Source organism: Rhipicephalus microplus, chromosome 1, assembly GCF_043290135.1.
Source record: "Rhipicephalus microplus isolate Deutch F79 chromosome 1, USDA_Rmic, whole genome shotgun sequence".
NCBI lineage: Eukaryota > Metazoa > Arthropoda > Arachnida > Ixodida > Ixodidae > Rhipicephalus > Rhipicephalus microplus.
The window spans coordinates 77,285,329-77,310,327 of NC_134700.1; the positions used below are offsets into that span (position 1 = coordinate 77,285,329).

Consider the following 24,999-nt stretch of genomic DNA (forward strand, 5'->3'; position numbering starts at 1 on the left):
GTGTGTGTGTGTGTAATCATTATTTATGAAACTGATTGCTGTACACGTGGATTCAATTCATAACTTTTTGAAGCGGCTCCATATTGAACACAGTAAATTATTGAATCGTTATTATCGCTGCTTCAATACAACTACTATTTAAAGGGTTCCTAGAACAGTTTTTCGAGATTGCTTTGAAGCTTATTGTACGATATTGCCACGTTCCTTCCTACTCCATTCGTCCACATCACGACATGTTGACAATATTATTCGATCATTCGCGAGGTCATTTACGGTGCGCAGGCAATGTTAAGGCAGCCGAGGATAACTGACTGTTACCATGGTTCTGAGCACTGTTTTTCCTCTTTCCGTGGCTCCACGGTAGCAGCCGGACGTAGCGCGGAACGACTCCATTGACCGCAAGTGGCCGTACTACGCGATGCTCGACGAGCTGGCGACGCAAAAAGCGGCTTTGCACACCGATGTGGCCGATGCGGCACTGCCTCAGCTGGCGTTCAACTACACTGAGAGCCGGCTGTACCTGTCTCTGGGCGCACTCGTGCCACCGTCCTTCGACGAGAGATACTCCAAGGTACGGGTAGCACAAGTCAGGTGGCGCCATTTTCAGATTAGAGCCAAACGTTACTCAAGGCGCGTTTACACTAGAGCAAAACGCCACCGAATTCGCTTTGCCGATTGTCTTTGGGAGCGTTTCTTGTCTTCTCGTCATCCTACAGTCCACGCGTGTTCTGTGGAAGACTCCGTCCACCCCTTGTCTTGCTCACAGCTTTTCGTCAGCCAATTCTGTAGTCGCAGTGGAGGCCGATTAAACTTGCGCCGACAAAACACCGACTAAACTCGCGCCATGTAACTGAAACAAGGCACCAGCAAATTTTCATATTCAGTCTAGTTCCCCCGCCATCGCCTACGGCACGTACAGATAAACGCCTTCGGTAGATGAATGAAATGCTTTCATGCCGTAGAAAACTCATTTCTGACCTGCTAGTTAACCAGGCAGAAAAAAAACAGTGTGGATGCTGCAACTTCTTTGTCGGAAGCTGCAACACGGCGTTGAAAAACAGAGATACGAAAACACAAAGGAGATGTGAAGAAACGATTCGGGGCCTTATCTTCCCCAAGACCTCCCCCCTCGTCGTTAGAAGCAACGACACTGGCAAAATTTTACTCGGTCACCGATCTCCCGACTACCTGTTCACGACAAGTCTGCCGATTCGTTTTGCCGATGTTTTCCGTCTCCCATCACCTTACACTACGATGACATGCTGCCTTTCGAGGCGTCGTCGTCGTTCTAGTCTGACCAAATGGTCCGGCGACATCGTCGGCGGGCGAATCGTCGGTCTCGTGTCTGCGTCGATGTCGTGTCGCTATAGTGTGAACGCGCCTTTAGCGTACACCAGCTTACCCAAAATGTTTGGGTCGGGGGTGACTCGTATACATGGGATGAGGGATGGGGTACAGACAACACCCTCTAGACTACTCGAGGCCTCCGCACTGCCCGCGTGACGTCCCAAACCTGGCCTATATGGTTAGCTTCAGTCGGTGCAGATGGCGTTTCTCTTTTTTTTTCGCGTGTTGCGAGTCGTCCACGTGTTATGCATTTTGTAATCCAGGTGTGACACTGGAGGAAGTGTGAAGCATTTGCATGGCAGCCAAATAAAACATTTATTTTTAATACAGAGGAATTTATTCATTGCTCACAACTTCACCTTTGCATACAAATGCTCCGCTATAGGGCATACTGCAGGTTTGGTTTAGACGTTACTCTTCAATCCAAACTAGCACGTACACTTCCTGGCAAAAAAAAACACTGTAGATAATTGATATATGCTAATATACAAGATGTATGGTCTTTGTTTACATGCTGCTACCAGCTATTAGCATTACGTCTTACTGCAAAAAAAACACCGACATGCGCACACATAAACAAAAAATGCACACATATCCACATCAATGTTAGCATCATACTCTTGTGACTACAACTCTACTGCTTAGATATGCTGCAGTTTCTGAAAGCGACATAACTTTAACATAACATAACATGAAGAGTATTGTAGATAATTTTTCAGAATGCGCGAATGACTTTTGCGTATTTTTTTCTAGTCAGACTCGTACGCTGGACCAAGTTGGCAATGCACCCAGCGTCAGCCTCGTGTGTTTAATGGGTGCTTCGATGGCCCTCGCATCAACATCTGTGTAAGAAGGCGCTCTCAAATATTGTGGCTTGAATTGGCATTCGCACACCTGCATACGACGAAAATAGGGCACGTAAAAAACTGAAATTGTTAAGCCGATACGCGCGATATTTGTGCGCAGCAATCAAGTGGACCCACATTAATGGAGAACATATATGAAAACCTACGCTTGTATTGCACCTTTCTGCCACCCGGTTGTAACTTGCTGCTACAAACGCATGCATGGCATTTTTTCTTTTCATCTCTTATTAAATATTGCGCATATTTGATAAGAGATGAAAATCAAATATTGCGCATATTTGAAGCTCAATATGAGTACATAAATGCTAGGCAGTGTTTATTTCTATTTCAAAAAATTCATGAATACGTAATTCTCAAGACTGGCTTATTTATTATGTTGTGCTGGCAATGCGACTCTATGAACTAAAGATCGGGTGCTTTGTGTGCTTCGATAAAATGTCCTAAGGCCACTTTAGCTGAAACCACCATCATCATCATCATCATCATCATCAGCTTGACTACGTATTCTGCAGGACAAAGGCGTCTCCCTTGATCCGCCAGTCCACTCGGTTCTGTGCTTGCTGCTGACATTTCATACCCGCAAACTTCCTAATCGATGCCCACCTAGCCTTCTGTCTCCCCCTAACCCGCTTGCCTTCTTTGGGAATCCTGTCAGTTATCCTTAATGACAAGAGGTTATCTTGCCTACTCGCTGCATGCCCGACCTATGTCCAATTATTCTTCTTGATATGAACTATGATATCTTTCACCCCTGTTTATTCTGTGATCCACTCTGCTCTCTGCTTGTCTCTTAAGGTTACACCTACCATTTTTCTTTCCATTGCTCTCTGCGTCGTCCTCAATTTAAGCTGAACCCTCTTTGTAAGCCTCCAGGTTTCTGCTCCATAGGGAAGGACCGGCAAGATGCACCTGCTATATACCTTCCTCTTGAGGGATAGCGGCAATCTACTACTCAAGATTTGAGAGTGCTTGCCGAATGTGCTCCACCGCATTCTTATTCTTCTAGTTACTTTAATCTCGTTGTTAGACTCCGCCTTTATTACCTGTCGTAAGCAGACGTAGTCTTTTACAACTTCAAGTGCACTATTACCTATCTCGAAGCTCTGTTCTCATCCAAGGTTGTTGTACATTACTTTCGTTTTCTGCAGAATAATGTTAAGACCGACCTTTCTGTTCTTCTTGTCTAATTCAGTAATCATGAATTGCGATTCATCGCCTGAATTACTCGGCCATGCAATGTCATCCGCGAAGCGCTGGTTACTAAGGGACTCTCCATTAACTCTTATCTCTAACCCTTCCCATACAAGACCTCTGAAAACCTGCTGTAAGCACGTGATAAATGGCATTAAGGAGATTGTATCCCCTTGCACCCTTTTGATTGGTATTCTGTCACTTTCTTTATTGAGCACTATTACGGCAGCTGACCGTCTGTAGATTCTTTTCCTGGATGTTTATATATGCTTTGTAGATGCCCTGATTCCGCAGTGCCTGCATGGCTGCTGATATTTCTACTCAATCAATGCCTTCTCGTAATCTAGGAAGGCTATGTATAGTGGTTGGCTGTATTCTGGGCATTTCTCGATTACCTGATAATAGTATGAATGTGGTCGATTGTTGAGTAGCCTGTTCGAATCCTGCTTGTTCTTTTGGTTGAATGAATTCTACTGTTTTCCTAATTATGTTAGCAATCACCTTTGTATATGGTTTCTGTACGACGGAGGGCAATCTGATCGACCTGTAAATGTTCCAAGTCCTTGTCATCTCTTTTCTTATGTATTGCGATGGTGTTGCATTCTTACAAAATTCTGGCATACTACCCGTCAGGAGACGCTTCGTGTACAAGAAGGGTAGTTTTTTTATAACACAATCTATCCTCCGTATTTCAGCAGATCTGATGTTACCCGATCCTCACCAGCAGCTTTGCCTCTCTGCATTCTCTTCTAGGCTTTTCTGCCTTCTTCTGCCACTACTGGTGGGAAGTCATCTGGGTTACTGCTAGTTCTTACATTATGGTCATGGTTGTCCTGGCTACTGTACAGATGTCTATAAAACTCCTCTGCTATTTTTGCTATCCTATCCACATTGATAGTTCCTTTCTTCCTTACCTTGCCATCCTTATTCCTTAGTGCATACACCTGGTTTTTGACTATCCCAAGTTTCCTCTTCAGCGCTTTGGCGCTCCCTCCGTTTTTTAGAGCGAGTTCAATTCTCTCCGTGTTATACCTTCTTACATCGGATACCTTACACTTGTGAATCCACTTCGAAAGCTCTGCCAGTTATATTTTGTTGTGTTTGAGACTTTCATGCTTTGATGCTTCCGTATGAGATTCTCCGTCTCCTGGGGCAGCTTGCCAGTGTCCTGTCTAACTACTGTACCTCCAACATATACTGCACACTTCGTAATGATACTCTTCAGATTATCATTCGTTGCGTCAACGCAAAGGCTGGTTTCCTCGATAAGAGCCGAGTATCTGTTCTGAAGCGAGACTGAATTCCTGTACTTTCCCTCTCAGTGCTAGCTCATTGATTGGCTTTTTGCGTATCAGTTTCTGTCGTTCCTGCTTCAAGTCTAGGCGAATTCAAGACCTTACCAATCTATGGTCAATGCATCGTATCTTTCCAAGCACTTTCACATCCCGCACGATGCCTAGTGTGCAGCTAAAACCATAGCTTTTACTAAAATGAACTAGATGGGACTCTGGCACTGCGATCGCTCAGTGACCATAGGAATGTATAGTGGTTGGCTGTAGCAGACAAATTTGCAGAATATTCGTACTTGCAAGCGGCGAATCGACCTTGTAGCTTCGTTTATTGCTGTGTTTCGTTTTTGTTCCCAAGGCAAGAAGAAACCCTTTTGAACTTCATGACCCGATTTGAAATGGTAAGCCTAATGGTGAAGCGCAACCGCTGAACAATTGCTGATTTGTGTTTCGTGGGAAAACAGCTTCAAGCCAAACAAACACACATGGTGCCAGACACGGAGGAAGGAAAGGTAGGAGAGGCCCTGACGACACTCGTTGTGAAGCCCCGATATAGCCGGAAGTCTGCCATATTGACTGGGCAAATTCTCCTCTCTTGTTTACATATGAATGCGAAGCAGAAGGTGCGACTCCCTCTCTGTCTCAAAAAGCACGTGGCCGGCGCGCCGCGTGCGCTTGTGCTATCTGAAACCAACGGAACCGATTTCAACACGCTGTCCTGCCGCTATACGGTTGACTAAATCTCTGCATATGGGTGTTGTACTCTTGCACTGCCAGCGTTTACGATAAACACGGCAAGTTGCACGTTGAGCTTTTTATTTGATGTGTTCTTTGTGAAAATAAAGAAGATATTTCGGACATTGCCGCACGACGAGCCAGGCACCGAAATTTGTACAGCTTCTTTCAGATCACTTTTTCCCTCTTTTGCGCTTCTTTTTAGGCTTTATGGAATTTTCAGTCAGGCTGTGGGCGAGAAACAACGATAAAAAGCGAGCATCTTAAGCGAAGCAGAACAGGAACTTTAATGCGCAGAAGCATGTGGTAACTGTACAGGAACATGAAAAGCAAGATTAGATTACAGTCTTAATAAAGGCCTGTGGACCGCAAATGCATCGTCCATTGTCATAAGAAGCAACACCGCATAACTGTCACTAACCTGCAAGGCATTCATTAAACGAATTCTTGAGCACAGTCGTTATCTTCTATGGTGGCTTTTCAGCATAGTTTTGACGGACACTGCAAATTCGGAGTACGTATACGCGGGCTCGTTCCATAGTTTCTCGTTCAGACACCTGGTTACAACAACCACCAGAGGAAAATCGCGTTGCTAACAATGCGGCACAAGGAATGGATGCTGTCGAACACCTGCATTGATTGATTGATTTGTCGGGTTTAACGTTCCAAAACCACCTTATGAATATGAGAGACGCCGTAGTGGAGGGCTTCGGAAATTTCGACCACCTGGGGTTCTTTAACGTGCACCCAAATCTGAGCGCACGGGCCTACATTTCCGCCTTCATCGGAAATGCTGCCGCCACCGTCGGGATTCGATCCCGCGACCTGCGGGTCAGCAGCCGAGTACCTTAGCCACTAGACCACCACGGCGGGGCGGTCGAACACCTGCAGCACGCCACGGTTAAATTCGAGGCCCATGAAAATGCGCACACCGCCACTGGACCACCTGAAGGGTGCTGCACTGCACTACATCAACAATACCAAAACGCCGCTATTGTGCCCAGTGAATATGGCCACTGTGACGTAATTTCCGCCACATTTTTTACGCCCTGCGACGGCTGGGAACGCCCTCTCCTATCTTTCCTTCCTCGGTGGTGCCAGAAGTACGAAGATCAGACAAATTCGTGTACTACCCATCCTTCCCATGCTCGCTGAAGCACCGTGCGTTGCTGCTCCCATAGACAGTAGCGGCAGACTTCCGTGTAGTGTACACTTAAGAACCTCTATCACTATAACAATGGTGCTGCCACCTACCAGTGGGTCTGTATTCTAAAATCGTTTCGTTTCTTCAAATTACTGCCAGATGGCTCCATACCCCACGTAGCACTAGAGCTACTATTTATGCTGCCCTTATGTAAAAGTACCACATAAATTATAACTCTACGTAGCATTTGTACACAGAAGATCGTCTTTCAACGTTCTTTGCATCGAAGCACGGAGATACGCGGCCATTTTTGTTTAATTCAGAGCTTGGTAAAAAAAGCTATAGTCAGTTTTTCTGCTTTGTGCCTGTAAGAGCGCAGTGTAACAGGATTGTATTAAATAGGATGATGACCACTAATTTATTAAGTTGCGAGAAAGAGTTACACAGGGAATAGAGCCAAGTTATCAACAAGTTCACTTATCGTCCCTTGACTTCTGAGCAAGAAACTGATTTCCTTCGAACTTCAAAGCTGGAGTGTGGCAAGAGAAAGGAAGGAGCATATTTACAAGCAAAACGAACACAGCAAATGGCCAACACAACGGCATAAAGGACGACGTAGATACCCAAGCAAAACAACGTTTACGTCTACTTAGGTAACTCCAGCAAAATTTCTGCTGAATACTTTGCGTCAATGTCTATAAGGTAGGTGACGATGAGAGCCAGTGCACATGCTCTACGTCACCAGAAGATGTACCCCACTCCTTTCTCCCGCAGGACGTGCTGGCCGCGACACTAGGGTTCTGGGTGGCGCGGGCCATCATCAGTGCTCAGCGGGACGTGGCCCCAGGTTGGGGCCTCGCCACGTGCTTGTCGGCGCAGGCCGGGGTCGGCCTGTCAGTGCACGAGAAGGACGCCCTCTTCACAGCGGCGCTCGCTTTCAAAGTGTCCCTGGTGAGCGCTTCCCACAATATTACTAAGCCGTCATCGTCCATCGTAGATGTCAGGATGAAAACGAGTGCCGAAGGCTAATGAGACGAATGACCATGAGAAGGCGACGCTCAAATTTACTCTTATACTTTCACTCTTCACTCGGAAAGACTTCAGCAAAAGTCAGTCTCACCAGAAGGGCGAGGCAATGAATGCAATAGCATCAAATTGGAATGTCGAAGAAAGGCTAGCAGGTCACTCTTTCTGTGAACACGGCCTCTGCGAAGCGCCCTTATGCGGTCTGTAGTTGCAACGCTAACTGTACATGTGCTATGAAAGCTCAGCGCACAAACGCAGCAACAACACAGCTTCGCAATATTTATAGCGCCAAGCCTGAAGAAAGCGCGGTTTTCTTTATCTTTCTATTTCTTCTTTTTCTCACCATTTATCTCTCTTTATCACTTTTTTTATTTTCATTTATTTTCTATGTATTTCATTCTATTTCTTGTCGTTTCAATTTTTTTCCCTTTCTCTCTCTCCGTTTATTTTCTCTTTTGGTACTCCCTATTTCTCTTTATGCAATTATTTTTCTCTTGCTCATCATGTCGATGCGATGCTTTCCTATTTTCTCTCCTTCTTTTCGTCACCGCCACATCTTTCCTCCTCACCCTCACTTTCCTTTGTCACTCTCTTCTTTGTCATTAGCTCTTTCTCTCTCGCTTTCTTGATCTGTCTTTCTGGCTTTTTTTATCGATACAATCTACTGACGATAAAAACGAGGCCATGGCTTTTGTCTCCGAATCATCTTGGGCCAGTGCACAAGGGGTCCCGTTGAGCTTTCTAAGATTTTCATGTTGAACAGCATGAAGTCACGGCCACCCTCTCTGTTCAGCTTCTATCAGCAACTGCACGCACTTTAGTAGAGCAAGGTCACAACAGCTGATCTTTTTTTTTTACGGAATACCGTTAAAGAACTCGTTAAGTAAAAACAACGCTGTTGGCGTCAACGTCGTATGATGAGCTAAACTTCATAGTCTTGTCCGTGACGAGACAATCGAAAAATATGGAAATAAATCGAACAATAAATTTTCCGGGTGTGAGTGAGGATCGAATCCAGGCCGTCTGCGTCGCAGGTAGATTTCCTACCACAGAGCCACATTATCTGTTCCAACTGCCTTGGCAATAACACAGTATATAAATGTCATGCAGTGGAAGAAATCGCCATAACGCCTGTTTATTGCGTTCCAGCAACGTAGAATCAAGCCAATGGGTCAATAGATATTTAGTATCGAGGGGGTGTTTTAAAGGCCCACCCGTTACAAAGCACACGGACGTATTTAATCACCAGTTATTAAGAGAGCGAACATTTGCGTATGTTTGCGTGTTGCCCTACAGACGCGTAGAGCAGGGCCCTTCGCTCATTCGCAAAATGAATAATTATGCTCTAGGGGCCAGTTAGCAGCTCAGCTTACTGCAGGTATTGAATGACACTTTGAAACGGCCAATGTAGCACACGGGGTCGTTCGCTTCCTGGCGGCACGGTTGAGGCACACATTGAGAAGCGAGCAGGCTAGCAGTTAAGGAATATTTGCGCACCTACTTACGCTATCGCTACCTACTCTTCAAGGCAAAATTTAACTGTTTATTGAAGGTATTGTTTTTATGTTTAGCAATTTTTGTTGTTTTTTCCTGTTTCATCATTTTTTCGCATAATTATTTTTTTACTTTACGGGCAGCCTGGCTGTTGCGACAGCAATAGTGTCGCCCGATACTCACAATGGTTTAAGCGTGTCGTTCAAAAAGTATATGCTTCTCAGGAGGAAGCGTATACAGATTTGAACGACGATTTTTCAAAATGGGTATTTGGGCGAGCTAGTGATTCGTGACTGCTTGAAGGTCCTTGTCCGTGTGTTACTTAGTCCTTGTCTACCTTACGCGCTCGTATTGCAAGCAATCATCAACAACGACGCTATTCTTTGTTCAAGTTCACAGTTGAAAACACATTCAGGTCATGCAAGATTTCTTTCGAAATTTACAGCCGCTTTGCCGCGATTTGGACGTAATCGCCGCGCAAGCTGTAATATGTACTTGGCTGAATTCGCACATAAATAAAAGCGCTCTAGTACTCGCTACAACGTTGATACCAATGTTACTAAAATAAACTGAGTTTTAAAGCTCCGTATCTCCGCCAGCGGAGGAGGGTGGGCCGAACGGTGGTCGTGAGAACTAGCGGCGCTGCAGTCTGATTTTGCATAGAGTTACTGTATATGCTACTTTTAGGTAGCAGAGTTGTGCCAAGGTACGCCATCTTGGGTTCAAAAGTCTTGTGGCAAAGCCACTCACCAACCACGTAGGAGCAGCGCTCGCGCCTATAGAGTTGCTCTTTTTTGCTTTTTGCTTTCTATTTTTTATGAAGGCACGAGATAAACTCCGTTGCTCTGGTCATGCCTGGAAGCCTTGATTTTATGTTTGCGTTTTTGGTAAGTAATAATGAGAAAACGTGCGTCAGCTCAATGAACCAGTGGTATACATATGTATATTTATAGTAGGCCACACATTAGCTTCGGCTTTCTTTGCATTGTTTTTCCCATTTACACATATAAAATTATTTTTCACTCTTGATCGCTATCGAGCCAGGGACACAATATTTTCATCGCCTTGGGCTCATTCGTTAACTGTGTGAGTTAACCAGCTAAAGCTTTGTAGTCTTCAACTGAATCGAGCTGGATAGCGATAGAGAGTGGCCGTGCGACGCCCGCGTTAAGCGCGCATCTCGTATTACGATCGTATTACAATGGCGGCTCTTGACAATTGATGTGAATCGTCGTTCAGCAACCCTGTCATGTCCAACATTGTTTTCGTTGAAGGTTTCAAAGCTGCATTCAATTCACGCACTAACACCTTGCCGATTGAAATAGTTCTAGTTTAATTTCCCCTTTATTTTTGCGTTTTAACCGCCAAACTAATTTGGACGTATGCAGCTGACACTCTGCCCAACTGTGCGTGTATAACGTATTATCTACTGCATCTATGGTTAATACAAATACAGCAAGTTTTGCAGTGACGTGGACAGATTTTTTAAAAAAGCCAAGCGCATGGGCGTCAGCAGTGTAGTGGAAAAGGGGCCCTTTCCCCCATCAAGCCACAACAGCACTTGCCCTCACCCAAGCTATACTAGTGCTCTCACTCTCCCTAAATCACAATGCAGCAATGGTTTGCACCCCCCACGATAATATCCTGCAGACGACAGTGGCCAAGTGTTTATTCCTTCCGACTAAACACAAAGCTTTCTATAGCAACACCCGCAGCACCAGCGTCTAATCGCATGGGCTCTACCTAGTACAATTCAACAAAGAATGCATTTGCTGCCGCATTTCTCGTGACCAACAGGCAGAATGTCTACATTACCGAAGAAGCGCGGCGAGAATGACAACAGCTGCTGTCAACCCTGCTTGATCTGCCCGGAATCTGCGTAGCATTAGCTTCTCCACCGTGCAAGTGAACCACCTATGACCACGTGATGACGCTAGGCGAATAGGGGCGCTGAACTCTTGTAGGCGGAGCGAGCGGCGCTCGGAAAACAGTGGCGCAACTCAATGAGCACACTGCAATTGAGAAAAAGTATCTATTTCTGTAATATCAAATAGGTGCTACAAAACCTGGTCACTTGGAAAACACCACAAAAAACACAACACGCACGCGCTATTAGTAGATGCCGCCCGCTACTATGGCAGCAAGGCGTTTGCCATAGCGGTCGTTGATATAGACGGAAACCTCATAAACGTGGCAACCGTCCAAACAAGCCATGTCCATGAAGCAGAGGAAATGGCGATCGCGCTAGCCTTGCAAAGCTGCCAAGCCTACTCCACAATATACACAGACTCTAAGACGGCGGCACGAACGTTCGCGGCTGGCCTAGTAGCTAGAAGCACAGGAAAACTCCCCGTCAACGCAATAAGAGAGTACGAGAGCAAAGAAACCCTTGTTAAGGAAGAGAAAGCTCAAATCTACGTATCCTGGTTCCCAGCCCACATGGGACAGTTAACGGGACTCGACCACTGCAATCCCAACGAAGAGGTCAACCGCCTGGCGCATGAGCTCACACGCCGCGCCGCGGACAACGACCCCTCGATGAGTGAGCGGTACGAGAATTTCTGCAGCCAGGACAAAACAGTCACATACCACGAGATCACTTCACATTACCGGGGACAAAGACGTGCCTTCCCAGCACCGCACCCAAAACTTAACAAAGCACAAGCTCTAACTCTCAGAAGATTGCAAACACGTACGTACATAACACCATCCACCTTACACAGAGTCGATCCCGACACACTACCCGCATGCTCCCTTTGCAACCATCCCTATTGCAATTTTGAACACATGCTCTGGCTGTGCCCTACCCATAGCGCAGCACAACTGAATACCCAAGAGGCTTGGCAGGAAGCCCTCAAGAGCAATCAATACAAGCTGCAACTACAAGCGGTCCAGAGGGCCCGGGACATCGCTACAAGCCTTCGGCTGCCAGCGCCATCCTAGGCGGAGCCTCCAGGTTGAATTAAGGGTCGGAATGGCCCTTTCTCTGCCTCCTCAGGATATGTTTAAATAAAGTCAATCTCTCTCTCTTTCTGGAAAACACCACCACACATACGTTTGTGTCTTGCTGCCTTTTTTCTTGCTGCTCTATTTTTGGCGGCTCCTCCAAACTGGGCACAAAACATTCGAGGGGCTCCGTCCATATAAGGGGGGAGGGCAGCATGCTTAGCGTCTTGGTTGTGAACATTTCGGCTTCAATATACGGGGTGGAATCTCTAGGAACAAGCGCAGATGGATACCGGGTACGAGCTCCCACTTTCCACGTGAGATCAAGACTTCTTGTCGAGCAAGACATGACGTCGTTCTCAAACTGAACGTGATAGACTTTGCGTATCGCAGCGAGCTTTCTATCTTCGCGACGCAAAGCTTGGTACCACATTCTGAATTGTGGCAGATTTCTTAGTAGGTCTGTCACGGTCAACATAATTGGTTTATACTCAATCAAGACTAAATGATGCCATGCATTTGATTCACTACACTACGCCTGACTTAAGAGTTCTACTATAGCATCATGGTCTTGAATTGTTTCCATCGTCTGCTCACTCTCCCAGGTTATTTTTGTTGCTGGTTAGAAATATCTTTCAGCATATGATTTGATCATACTCTCAAATTAAGTTGTAGGATAAACGACTGTCTCTTCACTTATACTTATAATTACAATGTTTATTCGTTGTATATTATTCAAACGTGATAGCTTTAACAATTTCGTTTCAGAGAAATGCTGGTGTTGGCGTCGCTGTCAGCGTCTCCGGTTGTAAGTGACAAGACATTACGTAGTACATGAGAAAGAAAAATAAAAATAGCCTGCCAATCAAAAGATGGCAGCATATTCATGGGGTGATTGATAAAGACTGGGGCAAAGCATCCGTCCGTCCATGCATCCGTCTGTGTGACCGTCCGTGCGTGTCTTTTTTGTGCGTCCACACGTCCATCCGTGCGTCCGTCCCTGCGCTCATACATGCATCGGCCCCTGCATCCGTCTATGTGTCCATCCATCCGTGCAGCCATCCGTGCGTCCATCCATGCTTCTGTCTGTGTGTCCGTTCGTCCAGCTAGTCAACACTCCAAGTACCACCACCTCGCATTTTTTCATCATATATTCCGCATATAGAGCACCACCATCCAGCGGACATTCCAAGGACTAAACGAGAGGTAGCACACGCACACTTTCTTACGGCTTGCGCTTCGTGTCTACTTCCCACCTTTAACCACCTCGAGTTTATGGTATATACTAGTTCACTGTATTCATGGCACTGCGGCCCAACGCTCGCTAAACTTTTCCTAAACCAAGGAGGTTACGCCCAGCGAGTATAACGTAGCAACCCTTTCTTGTCAGATAGTGTTTAATGTACATGCAATGACTGCTAATATGGAATTCGGCTTTTAGTTAGCGCGGACGCTGCGAATTTTTTATTGTTCAACAACGCACAGGAGAAGTCTCCCACCGGCACCACCTTGCAGATCAATGCGTAAGACATGTTACGTGCTACGACGAGGGACGAACGGGTGCCGCTTTAAGGAGCTTCGCCCCTAAAAAAAATTTGCAGATCCCACGTACAGTGGGAATTGGTGATATGCGAAGCACGAATGAGGAAGGTTGATAAATCTCTTTTAACATCAGCGCAACGTTATGAGGCAGAAGTAAATTATGCCGTACATGACTTCCATGTCATAATTAGCATGTTTGGACGTATCATTTATCTTTGTCGTCTATTCACGTCCCCTGATACCAAATTTGGTATTAGTAAAGCTAGCGAAATGACCAAGAGCTTGCTATGAGCGTAGCGTGTCGTCCAGTTTTACATGACCCGCGTGCCATGATTATCATGTTTAGACGTGTCATTTACATGCGTCGCCAATTCACGTCACGTAATACCAAATTTGATATATGTGAACCAAGCGAAACGCCAGCGTTGCAACCGGGGTTTGCAGCACCGGAGATCCGCAATCAAGATGTTGAAGCAGGAGGAGGTTAAAATTCGTAGAGAGGGTTTATTTACATTATTTACATGGCACGGGCTTTCTGGCCCGGAGCTCTACATTGAGAGCTCTACATTCGAAAAGGCTGTCTATTGAACAAGCTCCGTGAACCACCTAAGCAGCCCGCGAGAGCTGATTAAATACAGTCTCATCTAGGCCAATGTGGAACTGTCCAATAACATGTCCCACAGCACAACTGAGTGTCATTATGCCGGCACCACCCCCTACAAACGCACATACACAAACCAAGCACGTGTATGGTCCCGGCGATGCTGCCTCCTTCGGCGAATCTTGCTTGAGCGGGGTGAAACGAGTCTGTCAACTTGCTGCTCGGGCCGACCACCCATGCTTTGTCGAACGGGAGTCATGGTCTAGGTGCCTCCGAGGGGCATGCTTGGGCATCTGGTGCTGATTTTAGCGTCGACGGCTCATCAGTCAGAGACGCACTGCGTGATAGTCCGACGTCCGTAATCGGCGAAAGCTCGGCATTGTGCCTTTTACCGGGGCACGAAGACGCCATGTGTCGCATCTCTGCGTGGACGCAAAGGAGAGCGGTGCTCTGTAGAGTAATTTCAGTCACGCAGCGCCCAGTACACGGAAACAGCAGGGCGTCTTGGCGCTGCTCCTTATCTCCACAAAAGGAGGCGGCTTCCTTTCTTTCGTTTTGGCGGCCGCGGCGAAAGGGTGGCCCGTCAAACGCAACAGCAGCGAACGCATCACGAAGGGCCCAATATACTCTAACGTAACGTTGATGCGCGCGCACGCTGGGCGCAGTACCACTACGCAAGCAAAACGCGAGCACTCAATGTGAGCACTCAAATGTCTGACGCCAGACGCGACCGGCGTGACCAGCGTCCTTCGGCGCGTCCAGGCGGCAACCAGCGCGAATTGCAACAGTTTGCATTTCGCGCCAACGACGCTACCAAAACAGCACCGCGTCTGCCTCTCTCGTGACGGAGGGACGCCGGGCGCGCACAAATGCGCATGAGTAAAATCAACGCAGTGCGGCGTAGATGTGCGCCGGCGTGGCATCGCCGGCGTGACGCGACGAAACGAACCCCGGCGCGCACGTGCGCCGGGTCACGTCGAAATGTATTGGCGCTTTCAGTATTTAATGTAGTCATGACTTATATGACACACATCTCATGATTATCATGTTTTCACCAGTGACATACCTTCGTCTTCCATTCACGTCCCATTATACCACATTGGGTATAAGTGAAGCTAGCGAAACGGCCGCGAGCGCATCATGAGCGTGGCATGTAGTGATGTTCTTACATGACACGCATCTCATGATCGCCATGTTTTCACCACTTACAAATCATCGTAATTTATTCACGTATCAATACCTAGTTTGGTACATGTGGAGCTGGCGAAACGGCCATGAGTGTGTCATGAGCATAGCATTTAGTCATGTTACATGACACGCATCTATGATTAGCATGTTTGATCTAGTAACATACTTCCATCCATTCACGTCCCGTAAACCAAACTTGGTTTATGTGAAGCTAGCTAAATGGCCGCGATCCCATCATGAGCGTGGCATGTAGTCATGTTTTACATGACACGCATCTCATGATTATCATGTTTGCACCAGTGTCATGTCTTCGTCATCTATTCACGTCCCATAATACCAAATTTAGCACATGCGAAGCTAGCGAAACGGCCGCGAGCGCATCGTGGGCGCGGCATGTAATCGTGTTGATACATGACATGCATCTCGTGATTATCATGTTTGCACCAGTCACATAACTTCGCCATCCCTTTGCGTCCCTTTATACCAAATTTGGTATTTGTTAGGCTAGCGAAATGGCCAGTAGCGCATCATGAGCGTGGCATGTACTCATGCTGTTACATGACATGCATGCCATAATTTTTATGTTAGAGTCTGACGCTTGTGTTCGCCATACAGTCATGCCATACCACACCAGTTTTGCAGCCTGTCATGTGAACGAAACCACCGCAAGGGCACGAAGAACTTGAAATGTAAATCATGACATTCATTACATACTTGTGATGTTATGACTAGTCATTCATGCTCGTCATACAGAGATGTTATGCCATGTCAATTTTAGTATCGATACCATTATTGAAACGGCCAGGAGAGCTAAAAGTTGTAGACGGATAAATAAATTAGATAGATAGATAGATAGATAGATAGATAGATAGATAGATAGATAGATAGATAGATAGATAGATAGATAGATAGATAGATAGATAGATAGATAGATAGATAGATAGATAGATAGATAGATAGATAGATAGATAGATAGATAGATAGATAGATAGATAGATAGATAGATAGATAGATAGATAGATAGATAGATAGATAGATAGATAGATAGATAGATAGATAGATAGATAGATAGATAGATAGATAGATAGATAGATAGATAGATAGATAGATAGATAGATAGATAGATAGATAGATAGATAGATAGATAGATAGATAGATAGATAGATAGATAGATAGATAGATAGTCAGACGGACGGACGGACGGACGGACGGATGGACGGATGGATGGATGGATGGATGGATGGATGGATGGATGGATGGATGGATGGATGGATGGATGGATGGACGGATGGATGGATGGATGGATGGATCTCAGGCACTCGGCGTGGCAATCAATGGTCGAAGCTGATACGAAAAAAAAAATCTGGATTTCATATAGTAGAAGTTCTCATTAGCATTATGTCTATGTCTACATTGCCACAGTATGGAAGAGTGTGTGTTTCTGCACGGTGATTTGAAAAAAAGTCCATACCGGTTGGAAGACTTTCGGGCCCTGTTGGAAGAAGTGGGACTCATCAAGGCGATCAGTGGCATTGGAGCCTTCCAGATGAATCACATCTGGCTGGTAAAGATGCGAAGCAAGGATGACAAACATGCATTACTCAAAACAGGTGGACTCCGAGTCAAGGGTGGCTTCTGTGCTATCATCGACCCTATTCAACATGATGTAACCATGAAAATCCACTGGGTTGACTTTGCGGTCTCGAATGAGAGCATTCGACAAGCGTTAGGTGAGTTTGGTGAAGTTCTGGAGGTTTCCAACGACCATTGGACCGTCGCGGGCTTTGAACACGCGATATCGACGACGGGGGTGGTGCGACTGAAACTGGAGGAAGGCGTGGTGCTAGAAGACTTGCCGCACCTTTTTAAGTTTGGAAGGGGCACCGTCCTTCTTGTGGCCCCGGGTCGGGCACCGCTTTGCCTAAGGTGTCACATGCAAGGACATATACGAAGAGACTGCCAGACATCCCGCTGTGGTGTATGCCGAGCGTTTGGACATGAAAGTCAAGATTGCGTCAGGAGTTATGCCAGAGTTACGAAGACCACGCTGCCAACAGACGACACCCAAGATAATCTAATGGACGCCGAAGAGGCTGAGAAGTTGGCCCCTGGCAGCAATGCCGTGGGACCCGACGCCACGGTTCAGGCAACTGGAGAAGAGACAGCCGACGTGACAACGCAAGACGGCAAAGACTCAACGAAAGAATCCGAGGAGTTGGCCGCCTGTTGCGGCCAGCAGGACATTCAAGAATCGATGGAGGAAGACATGGGTACCAGTGGCGAGATCGCTACGCCAGAAGCCAGCACAAAGTCTCCGGAAGCGACCACGAGACGCGGCAAGCGTAACCTAGTGGAAAGCACGGAACGCAACCTGAAACTCCCGGAGCGTCTGTGGCATCGCGTCACGGCCGCTAAGAGTAAAGAAAAGTTTGCAGCATATCCACGGAGTGAATGATGGAGAGTGGGGCGAAGCATTCGTCCATCCATGCGTGCGTCTGTGTGACCTTCCATGCGTCTGTTCGTGCGCCCGTCCCTGCGTTCGTTCATGCATCCGCCCCTGCGTCCGTTCATGCGTCCATCCATGCATCTGTCTGTGTGTCCGTTCGTCCATGTATTCAACACTGCATGTCCCACCATCTCGCATCTTTTTATCATGTATTCCCCATATAGAAGCACCACCATTCAGTGGACACTCCAAGGACTAAACGAGAGGTGGCACACGCACAATTTCTTACGGTTTGCGCTTCGGGTCTACTTCCCACCTTCAACCACCTTGAGTTCATGGTATATACTAGTTCACTGTATTCATGGCACTGCGGCCCAATGCTCGCTAGACCTTTCTAAAACCAAGGAGGTTACGCCCAGCGAGTATAACGTAGCAACCTTTTCCTGTCAGATAGTGCTCAATGTGCATGCCAGTGGCTGCTAATGTGAAATGAGAGACAGGAGCATTCAGCTTTTAATTTTTTACGGCTTGCGCTTCGTATCTGCTTCCCCCCTTTAACCACCTCGAATTCATTCATGGTATATACTAGTTCATTGTATTCATGGCCCTGCGGCCCAACGCTCGCTAATTTTTTCTAAAACTAAGGAGGTTACACCCAGCGAGTATAATGTAGCAACCCTTTCTTGTCCGATAGTGCTCAATGTACATGCCAATGGCTGCTAATGGGGATCGCAGCGTGCGCGTTCACTAAAAGCCGAATGCTCCTGCCTCTCATTCCCCATTAGCAGCCATTGGCATGTACATTAAACATTATTTTTTACTGTTAAACAACGCACAGAAGAAACCTCTCACCGGCACTACCTTGGAGGTCAAATGTTATACCTATTTCGGGTATGTGCCACTGGTGGTTACGTACTACGAGGGACGCACAAGCCACGCCATAAAGAGCTTCGCCCCTAAAAAACAATGTGGATTTCATATAGTAGAAGTTCTCACTAGTATTATGTCTATGTCTACACTTTTTTTTTGTTCATGTAGTAAAATGAACGTCTTTAATCCACGCAATATTAAAGGTACAAGCGTAGAATCGCGTCAGGCATCAAACCACATGAAATGCGCCACAAGTGGATGTTGAAAAGGCTCAGCCAATACAGGGCGCTCACATATGTTCGCGTGTTGCTTTACGCACGCGTAAAGACCCCTTTGCTGATTCACAAAAGGAAGAATTATGGCGCAGTGCGAACTTCGCAACTGTACTTGCCATAGACATAGTACATTACTTTGAAACGGTCAGTGTTGCACGCACAGTCGTTCGTTCCTTCCCGGCACTGTTGATTGATTTGATTGATATGTGGGCTTTAACGTCCGAAAACCACCATACGCTTATGAGAGACGCCGTAGTGGAGGGCTCCGGAAATTTCGACCACCTAGGGTTCTTTAACGTGCACCCAAATCTGAGCACACGGGCCTACAGCATTTCCTCCTCCATCGAAAATGCAGCCGTAGCAGCAGGGATTCGATCCCGCGACCTGCGGGTCAGCAGCCGAGTACCTTAGCCACTACACCACCGCGACGGCGCCACGGCACGGTTGAGGCATACACCGAGACCGAAGCTAGGCTTCTAATTGAACAGGTCATTCGCACAGGGCCCAGTTACGCTATTTCGGTCTACTCTTCAAGGCAAAGCTCAAGCACCCTTCAAGTTTTGTAATTGTTGTGTTCGTGGCTGTTCTGTAATTGTTGTCACACAATATACATATTACTTAACTGCGTCACCTCTGCCGTATCCATCAATTGCTACAGAATGTAATAATAATAATAATATTAATAATAATAATAATAATAATAATAATAATAATTTTTATTTGCACTACAATGTGACTTCTCTCGGGTTACGTGAAAGGCTGGACAGCAAATTTGCTTACAATCGTTCTTCTGCTAGCCCGTCACCGCTAGGAGATCGGAGGCTACATATATGAGGTTCTCGAGCTGCTTATAGCAGCTTTTCTGTTGGCCCACGCCACTGTGTAACGGTGTTTACACAGAAAATACATTAATGAATAAACAAACGAACGAACAAGTTGCGTGAAGCAGTGTCGTCATTGCACTCGCCACTGTTGGAGCCTGGCTCAAAGCTAGTCCACGTACCTTAATGTACATAAATCTGCTCCTCCTCGCTCGCCTCATACATGACAAACGCGTTTTGTTCAAGAAACTATGCAGTGCCAAAAACAATCCGAGAGTGAAAGAGAGAGAGAAACAACTTTATTTAAGTGGAAAAAAAACTTCACAGAGGAATGGCGATCAGGCCGTGCCTGGCCGCCACCTCCTCAGCTCGCTGTATGACCCGGAGCTGTGCTTCTAGGCTCGTATCTCGGAGTACTCTTTCCCATGCCTCGGGCGAGGGAGTGGCCAGGAGATCAGGCGGGGGTGGATCCTCGCTGCAGTCCCATAGTATATGAGAGTGGGAGGTGACGGAGCCACATTTTGAGCAATACGGACTGAACAGATCGGGGTAAATGTGTGCGTATACCCGTGGTCACGGGAACGAATTCGTTTGGAGGCGGCGCCATGTGATTTCTTGTGGTTTCGTGAGTTTGGGATGCGGCAGTGGCTTTGTTCGACGTGCGAGGCGACAGTGCTGAGCGACTTCGTGATAGGATATGAGAGGCTCTCCGTAGTTCTCTGGGTTCGCGGCGGGGCCCACCACTCGGTTGACGAATTCTCGAGCTTGGCGGTGGGCGGCCTTGTTCCCCGGGTTCCCTGCGTGCGCCGCGACCCAGATAAGAGATATGGGAGGCGGATCCTCGTCCTTGAGGTGGGCGAGGGACTCAAGGAGTCGTACCGCGAGCAACGTTCCGGGAGGAGCAGTATCGGGAGCAACGGTACCGCGAGCGAAATGGGAGATAGCGGTTTTCGAGTCGATGAGGATTGTAGTTACCCCGGAGGACACCGCGAGAGCTAGGGCCGCTTCCTAGGCTTCGGCGGGGTAGAGGGCTTGGACAGAGCCTGCTACTCGAAAGACTGAGTTGGTGTTGAGGGGGGTGCGAGTAGTTATTACGCTAAGTGCGTACGCGCTTGGTTGAGAGGGGTAGCGGGCCGCGTCCACGTAGGCCACATCACGCCACGAGGCGTAGTCGTCGTGTAAGGCTTGGGCTCGTGCTCGCCGTCTACCGTCGTGGTGTCCAGCAAGCATGTTTTTCGGCAGTGGTTTGATGAGAAAACGTCGACGTAAAGTCGGTGGTATAGAGACCGGGTCTGCGCCCGATGGCGAGGCGGCGAGTCTTATGCGAGCGAGTATCCAGTGGCCGGTCTCGCTACCGCGAAGTCTCTGATTCTGTGCTGTGTGATGCGCTTCGATCAGTTCGACAGTGTTGCGAATGCCAAGGCTGAGGAGATGTGACGTAGAGGTCGTGCGAATGAGTCCAAGAGCCATCTTGTACACTTAGCTTATAAGTTGGTCCAGTTTGTCCCTCTCACATCCCAGTAGGCGCAGGTATGGTATAGCGCGTACGTGAGACGAGATATGACGAAGGAATGGATAAGCTGTAGTAGCTCTTTTTCTTTCATACATTGCTTTCGAGCGGACACGCGAGCAATGAGGTGGGTCGTTTGAGTGACGGCAACGGAGAGGCGTTCCAGTGCGATGGCGTTCCGTTGATTTGATTGAACGAATACGCCTAAAATGCGCATGTGGCCAACTGGTGGTACGGCTACACCGTTGACATAGATTTGGATGGCCGGTTGGGGAGGGTACTTCTTCCGACGGTGGTCGGGAGGACGAAACAGCAAGAGCTCCGACTTGCTCTCCAAGCACTTGAGGTCTGTCTGCGTCGCATGGCTAACGACGGCGTTGCCTGCATCGCATGACTAACGACGACACCGCTCCTTGAGGGGTGCCTCTGTCTCCGAGTGTGAGGTGTTTAGAGGCGGAGCTACCCGCTAACGATATTCCAACGGTACGGTTCGAAAGGAAGTCACATACGTAGATGTACGTTCGTTTACTCGGGTCAATGGCGGCAAGGTTTAAGGCGATGGCCTCGTGTCGCACCGAGTCAGATGCCTTATGAAGATCTAAATCGAGCACGGCGCGAGTACCGGCCTTCGGCGGGGTACGAAGGATGTCATGGTGTATTTGCACTAGCGCGTCTTGCATTGATAGGTGGGCGCGAAAGCCGAGCATCGTGGGAGGGAGAAGGTCATTTGCTTCAGCGTAGGTCTGTAATCGGGCAAGGACAACGTGTTCTATTAGCAACAATCCGACAATTGACGAGGGAATACAGCGCACCAATCGCGGTAGCCGCTTGCACGTCGCCGCCGCCGAGCACAACACGCGCGCCGCGCGTCGCTAGAGCAAGATCGTACTGCAGCGCCACTAGATCTCGTGACCGTCACGCGGCCCGCTTCGTCGGCGGAGCTTTCAAACTGAGTTTATTCTAGTAACGTTGATTGTTACTGCTATCTATGCGGCTAAAGATACGGTGATGACGGTACGTGCCCCCTTGTGTCATTCGCAGATCTCCGCAGTCTGTTCCGCTCGTGTACTGTGTTGTCGCTTTTTGGTTTTCTATGAAGAAGTGGAACTCCGTAACTCATAACTGAGACGACATGCTTTCAGTACACCTGTACCTGTGTAAATGCACATATGTGTTTCATTAGTGCAAAGACACAACGACGCCTTAAAACTAAGAATGAGCGGAGCAGTGCCGACACTGCGCAGGCCACGTGTTTTGTCTCAGTGTGCATCCACCAAAGTGCCAAACGATGTACACCCCGCACTGGTGTAAGGTGTAACCATACGTGACGTAAGCACAGCAGGTGCTAAACTCTAGGGTTCAAGTGGCGGCTGCGTCAGGCACTGTGCTTCTGGTTTGCACAAGCACATCTGCATGCGCTAACCCGGCAGGCGCCGTCATCAGGAATGGCGCGGGAAACTCGCGAACAATACAACTTTGAGCATCTCCTACATCTATCAAACGGCTGACGTGGTACAGAGGGCGTTGGTGCTCCACTTCAGAAAGACAGCTTGTTCGGCTAGTTGGTACTTTAAGTGGTCAATTTAGTGCATAGAAACCTAGATCAGAAAAACAATAACAGACGAATAGTGGTGCAATAACAACGTGTAAACACATTCGATGTTACACATATTAACATGAAACATTAGTTTGATATAGAGTGTATGATGTATATTGTGTATGTCATTTGTACCGCTGTTGTACAGTGCCAGCAAGAGCCGGAGCTCTTGGTCAGGCCTTCATAGCCTTCAGTTTATGCTACTTGTTTTTTTCTATAACAAAAGAAAAAGAACTAAAGTTCAACAACTCTTTGTTCGCTAACACAAACGCCTAAATACTAAGCGATTCACCTGTACTATCAGCGTCAAATGAAGCCCGAACAGCGGCAAATCATCGCGATGGTATAGTGCGCACCATTCACTTATCACCAAGGACAGGCACGCATGCATGTATGCGCAGAGCTGCCGAACAGGAGGCGTGCACCTGTCAATGATGATAGCTGGACGGTGTACACTATGCCATCACGAAGGCTGGCCGCTGTTCAGGTTTCATTTGACGCTGGTAGTACCTTTTTTTTTGTCTCTTGCTGACGTGAAGGGAACTTTAATTCACCGGGCCGTTCGCAGCACTCGGCTCTACGACTGACTAACAACAGGCTGGCGAGTGAGCAAGAGCGCGACCAGATAAGGCTCGTGTTCCGCGCCGCATGTGGCAGCATATGCAGTGCGACGTCTTCACGAGACCCCCATCGAGTGGTGCGCCAAGAAGACAACGAAGGCTGGCGCCTCGACGCCCGCCGGACCGTGTGCCACGCGGCGGTTCTTAACGTGCCAGTCTTCTTCCGGCTCTTCGACTGCGAGCCCATGTCCCGCATGGCGCAGGCTGGAGTCTGTCCACTCGCATGAGCCACGTTAGACTCACTGTAAATTAGCGGACAGAGCCTTCGTGGCGCTTTCAAAGGCGCGACTATTTTTTGAACCGCGGCACCATATTAGCAGTGGCCTCCTCATGTCACCTCACCAGAGGTGTGACTTTACTATGTTTTGCCTCAAGTAATAACCTATAATACTAACATAAAATAAAGCTAAGGCTACATGTGTTTGTGTCGAAGTATTCAGTCACCCTTGAAACTTTTCCTGCAAGGTCTATGCGTTAGCACCAATTCAGCTTGCACGCGCACTCTAAACACAAACTAGCCGAATTGGGCATTTCAAGGGCGTAATATTACATTTATTCACACTTCTACACTCGTAGGGTGTAAAAAAAGAGTAATATGGTTCTGCGACCTCAATTTCATTTCCTTGGGAAATGACGTGAACAAATAGGGAAGAAAGGAGGTGAATAAACGATCTGACGTCATTCATCACGAACGATACCACAAGAAAACTCCCATTTCACCTTCTCTCGCATGTTTTCTTTTTATTTTTTTCCGGAGATCTCTGCAATTTGTCTTCAGTGCTGGCCGGCATGCATTCTTCTCTGCAGGGGGAAGAAGTGTGTTGTCTCACGAAAACACACATTCATCAGAATTCTAAACAAACTCACAACGCACTAATCAATTATTTATATCTTCATAGCGTCGAATGATATTCGTTTTACGGAATGATGCAGAGGACAAACTTCAAACAGTTGCGCTCGGGCTCAACCAGAACTGCGACCACAAAATAATTCAATTATGTTTTGATACCACCAAATCAATATAAATTATATAATGCTAAAGGAAGAGCCTGCAGACTTTTGGTTCGGCCGATCGGTATCGCGTGCACACTCAGTTTACCGTTTTGGATAACGTATCGGGCAGGTGCAACGTGCATCAACACACGGAATAAAACCAAGTGTTGAGGAGACTCAGAAAAAAAAATTGGCAGATCCCACGTACAGTGGGAATCGATGATATGCGAAACAGGAATGAGAAATGTTGTCACTTTAAAATCAGAACAACGTTACGAGGTGGAGGTAAATTATGCCATACATGACTTCCGTGTCATGATTGTCATATTTGGGTGTGTCGTTTACGTTCGTAATCTATTCACGTCACGTGATACCAAATTTAGTATATGTGGAGCTAGCGAAACGGCCGCGAGGATGCTATGAGCGTGGTATGTTGTCATGTTCTCACATGACACACGTGTCAGGATTATCATGTTTGCACCAGTCATATATTCCGTC

General features: G+C 47.2%; 1 protein-coding gene across 1 annotated transcript; it reads left to right on the top strand.

Annotated features, from left to right (window-relative positions):
- The first annotated feature begins 418 nt into the window (after window positions 1-418).
- Window positions 419-23,808, top strand: LOC142765420 (uncharacterized). The gene is made up of 3 exons (XM_075866412.1): window positions 419-571; window positions 7,347-7,523; window positions 23,457-23,808. Exons 1-3 carry the CDS (start codon window positions 419-421, stop codon window positions 23,733-23,735), a joined length of 609 nt encoding a protein of 202 aa, XP_075722527.1. The 3' UTR covers window positions 23,736-23,808.
- The last annotated feature ends 1,191 nt before the right edge of the window (window positions 23,809-24,999 follow it).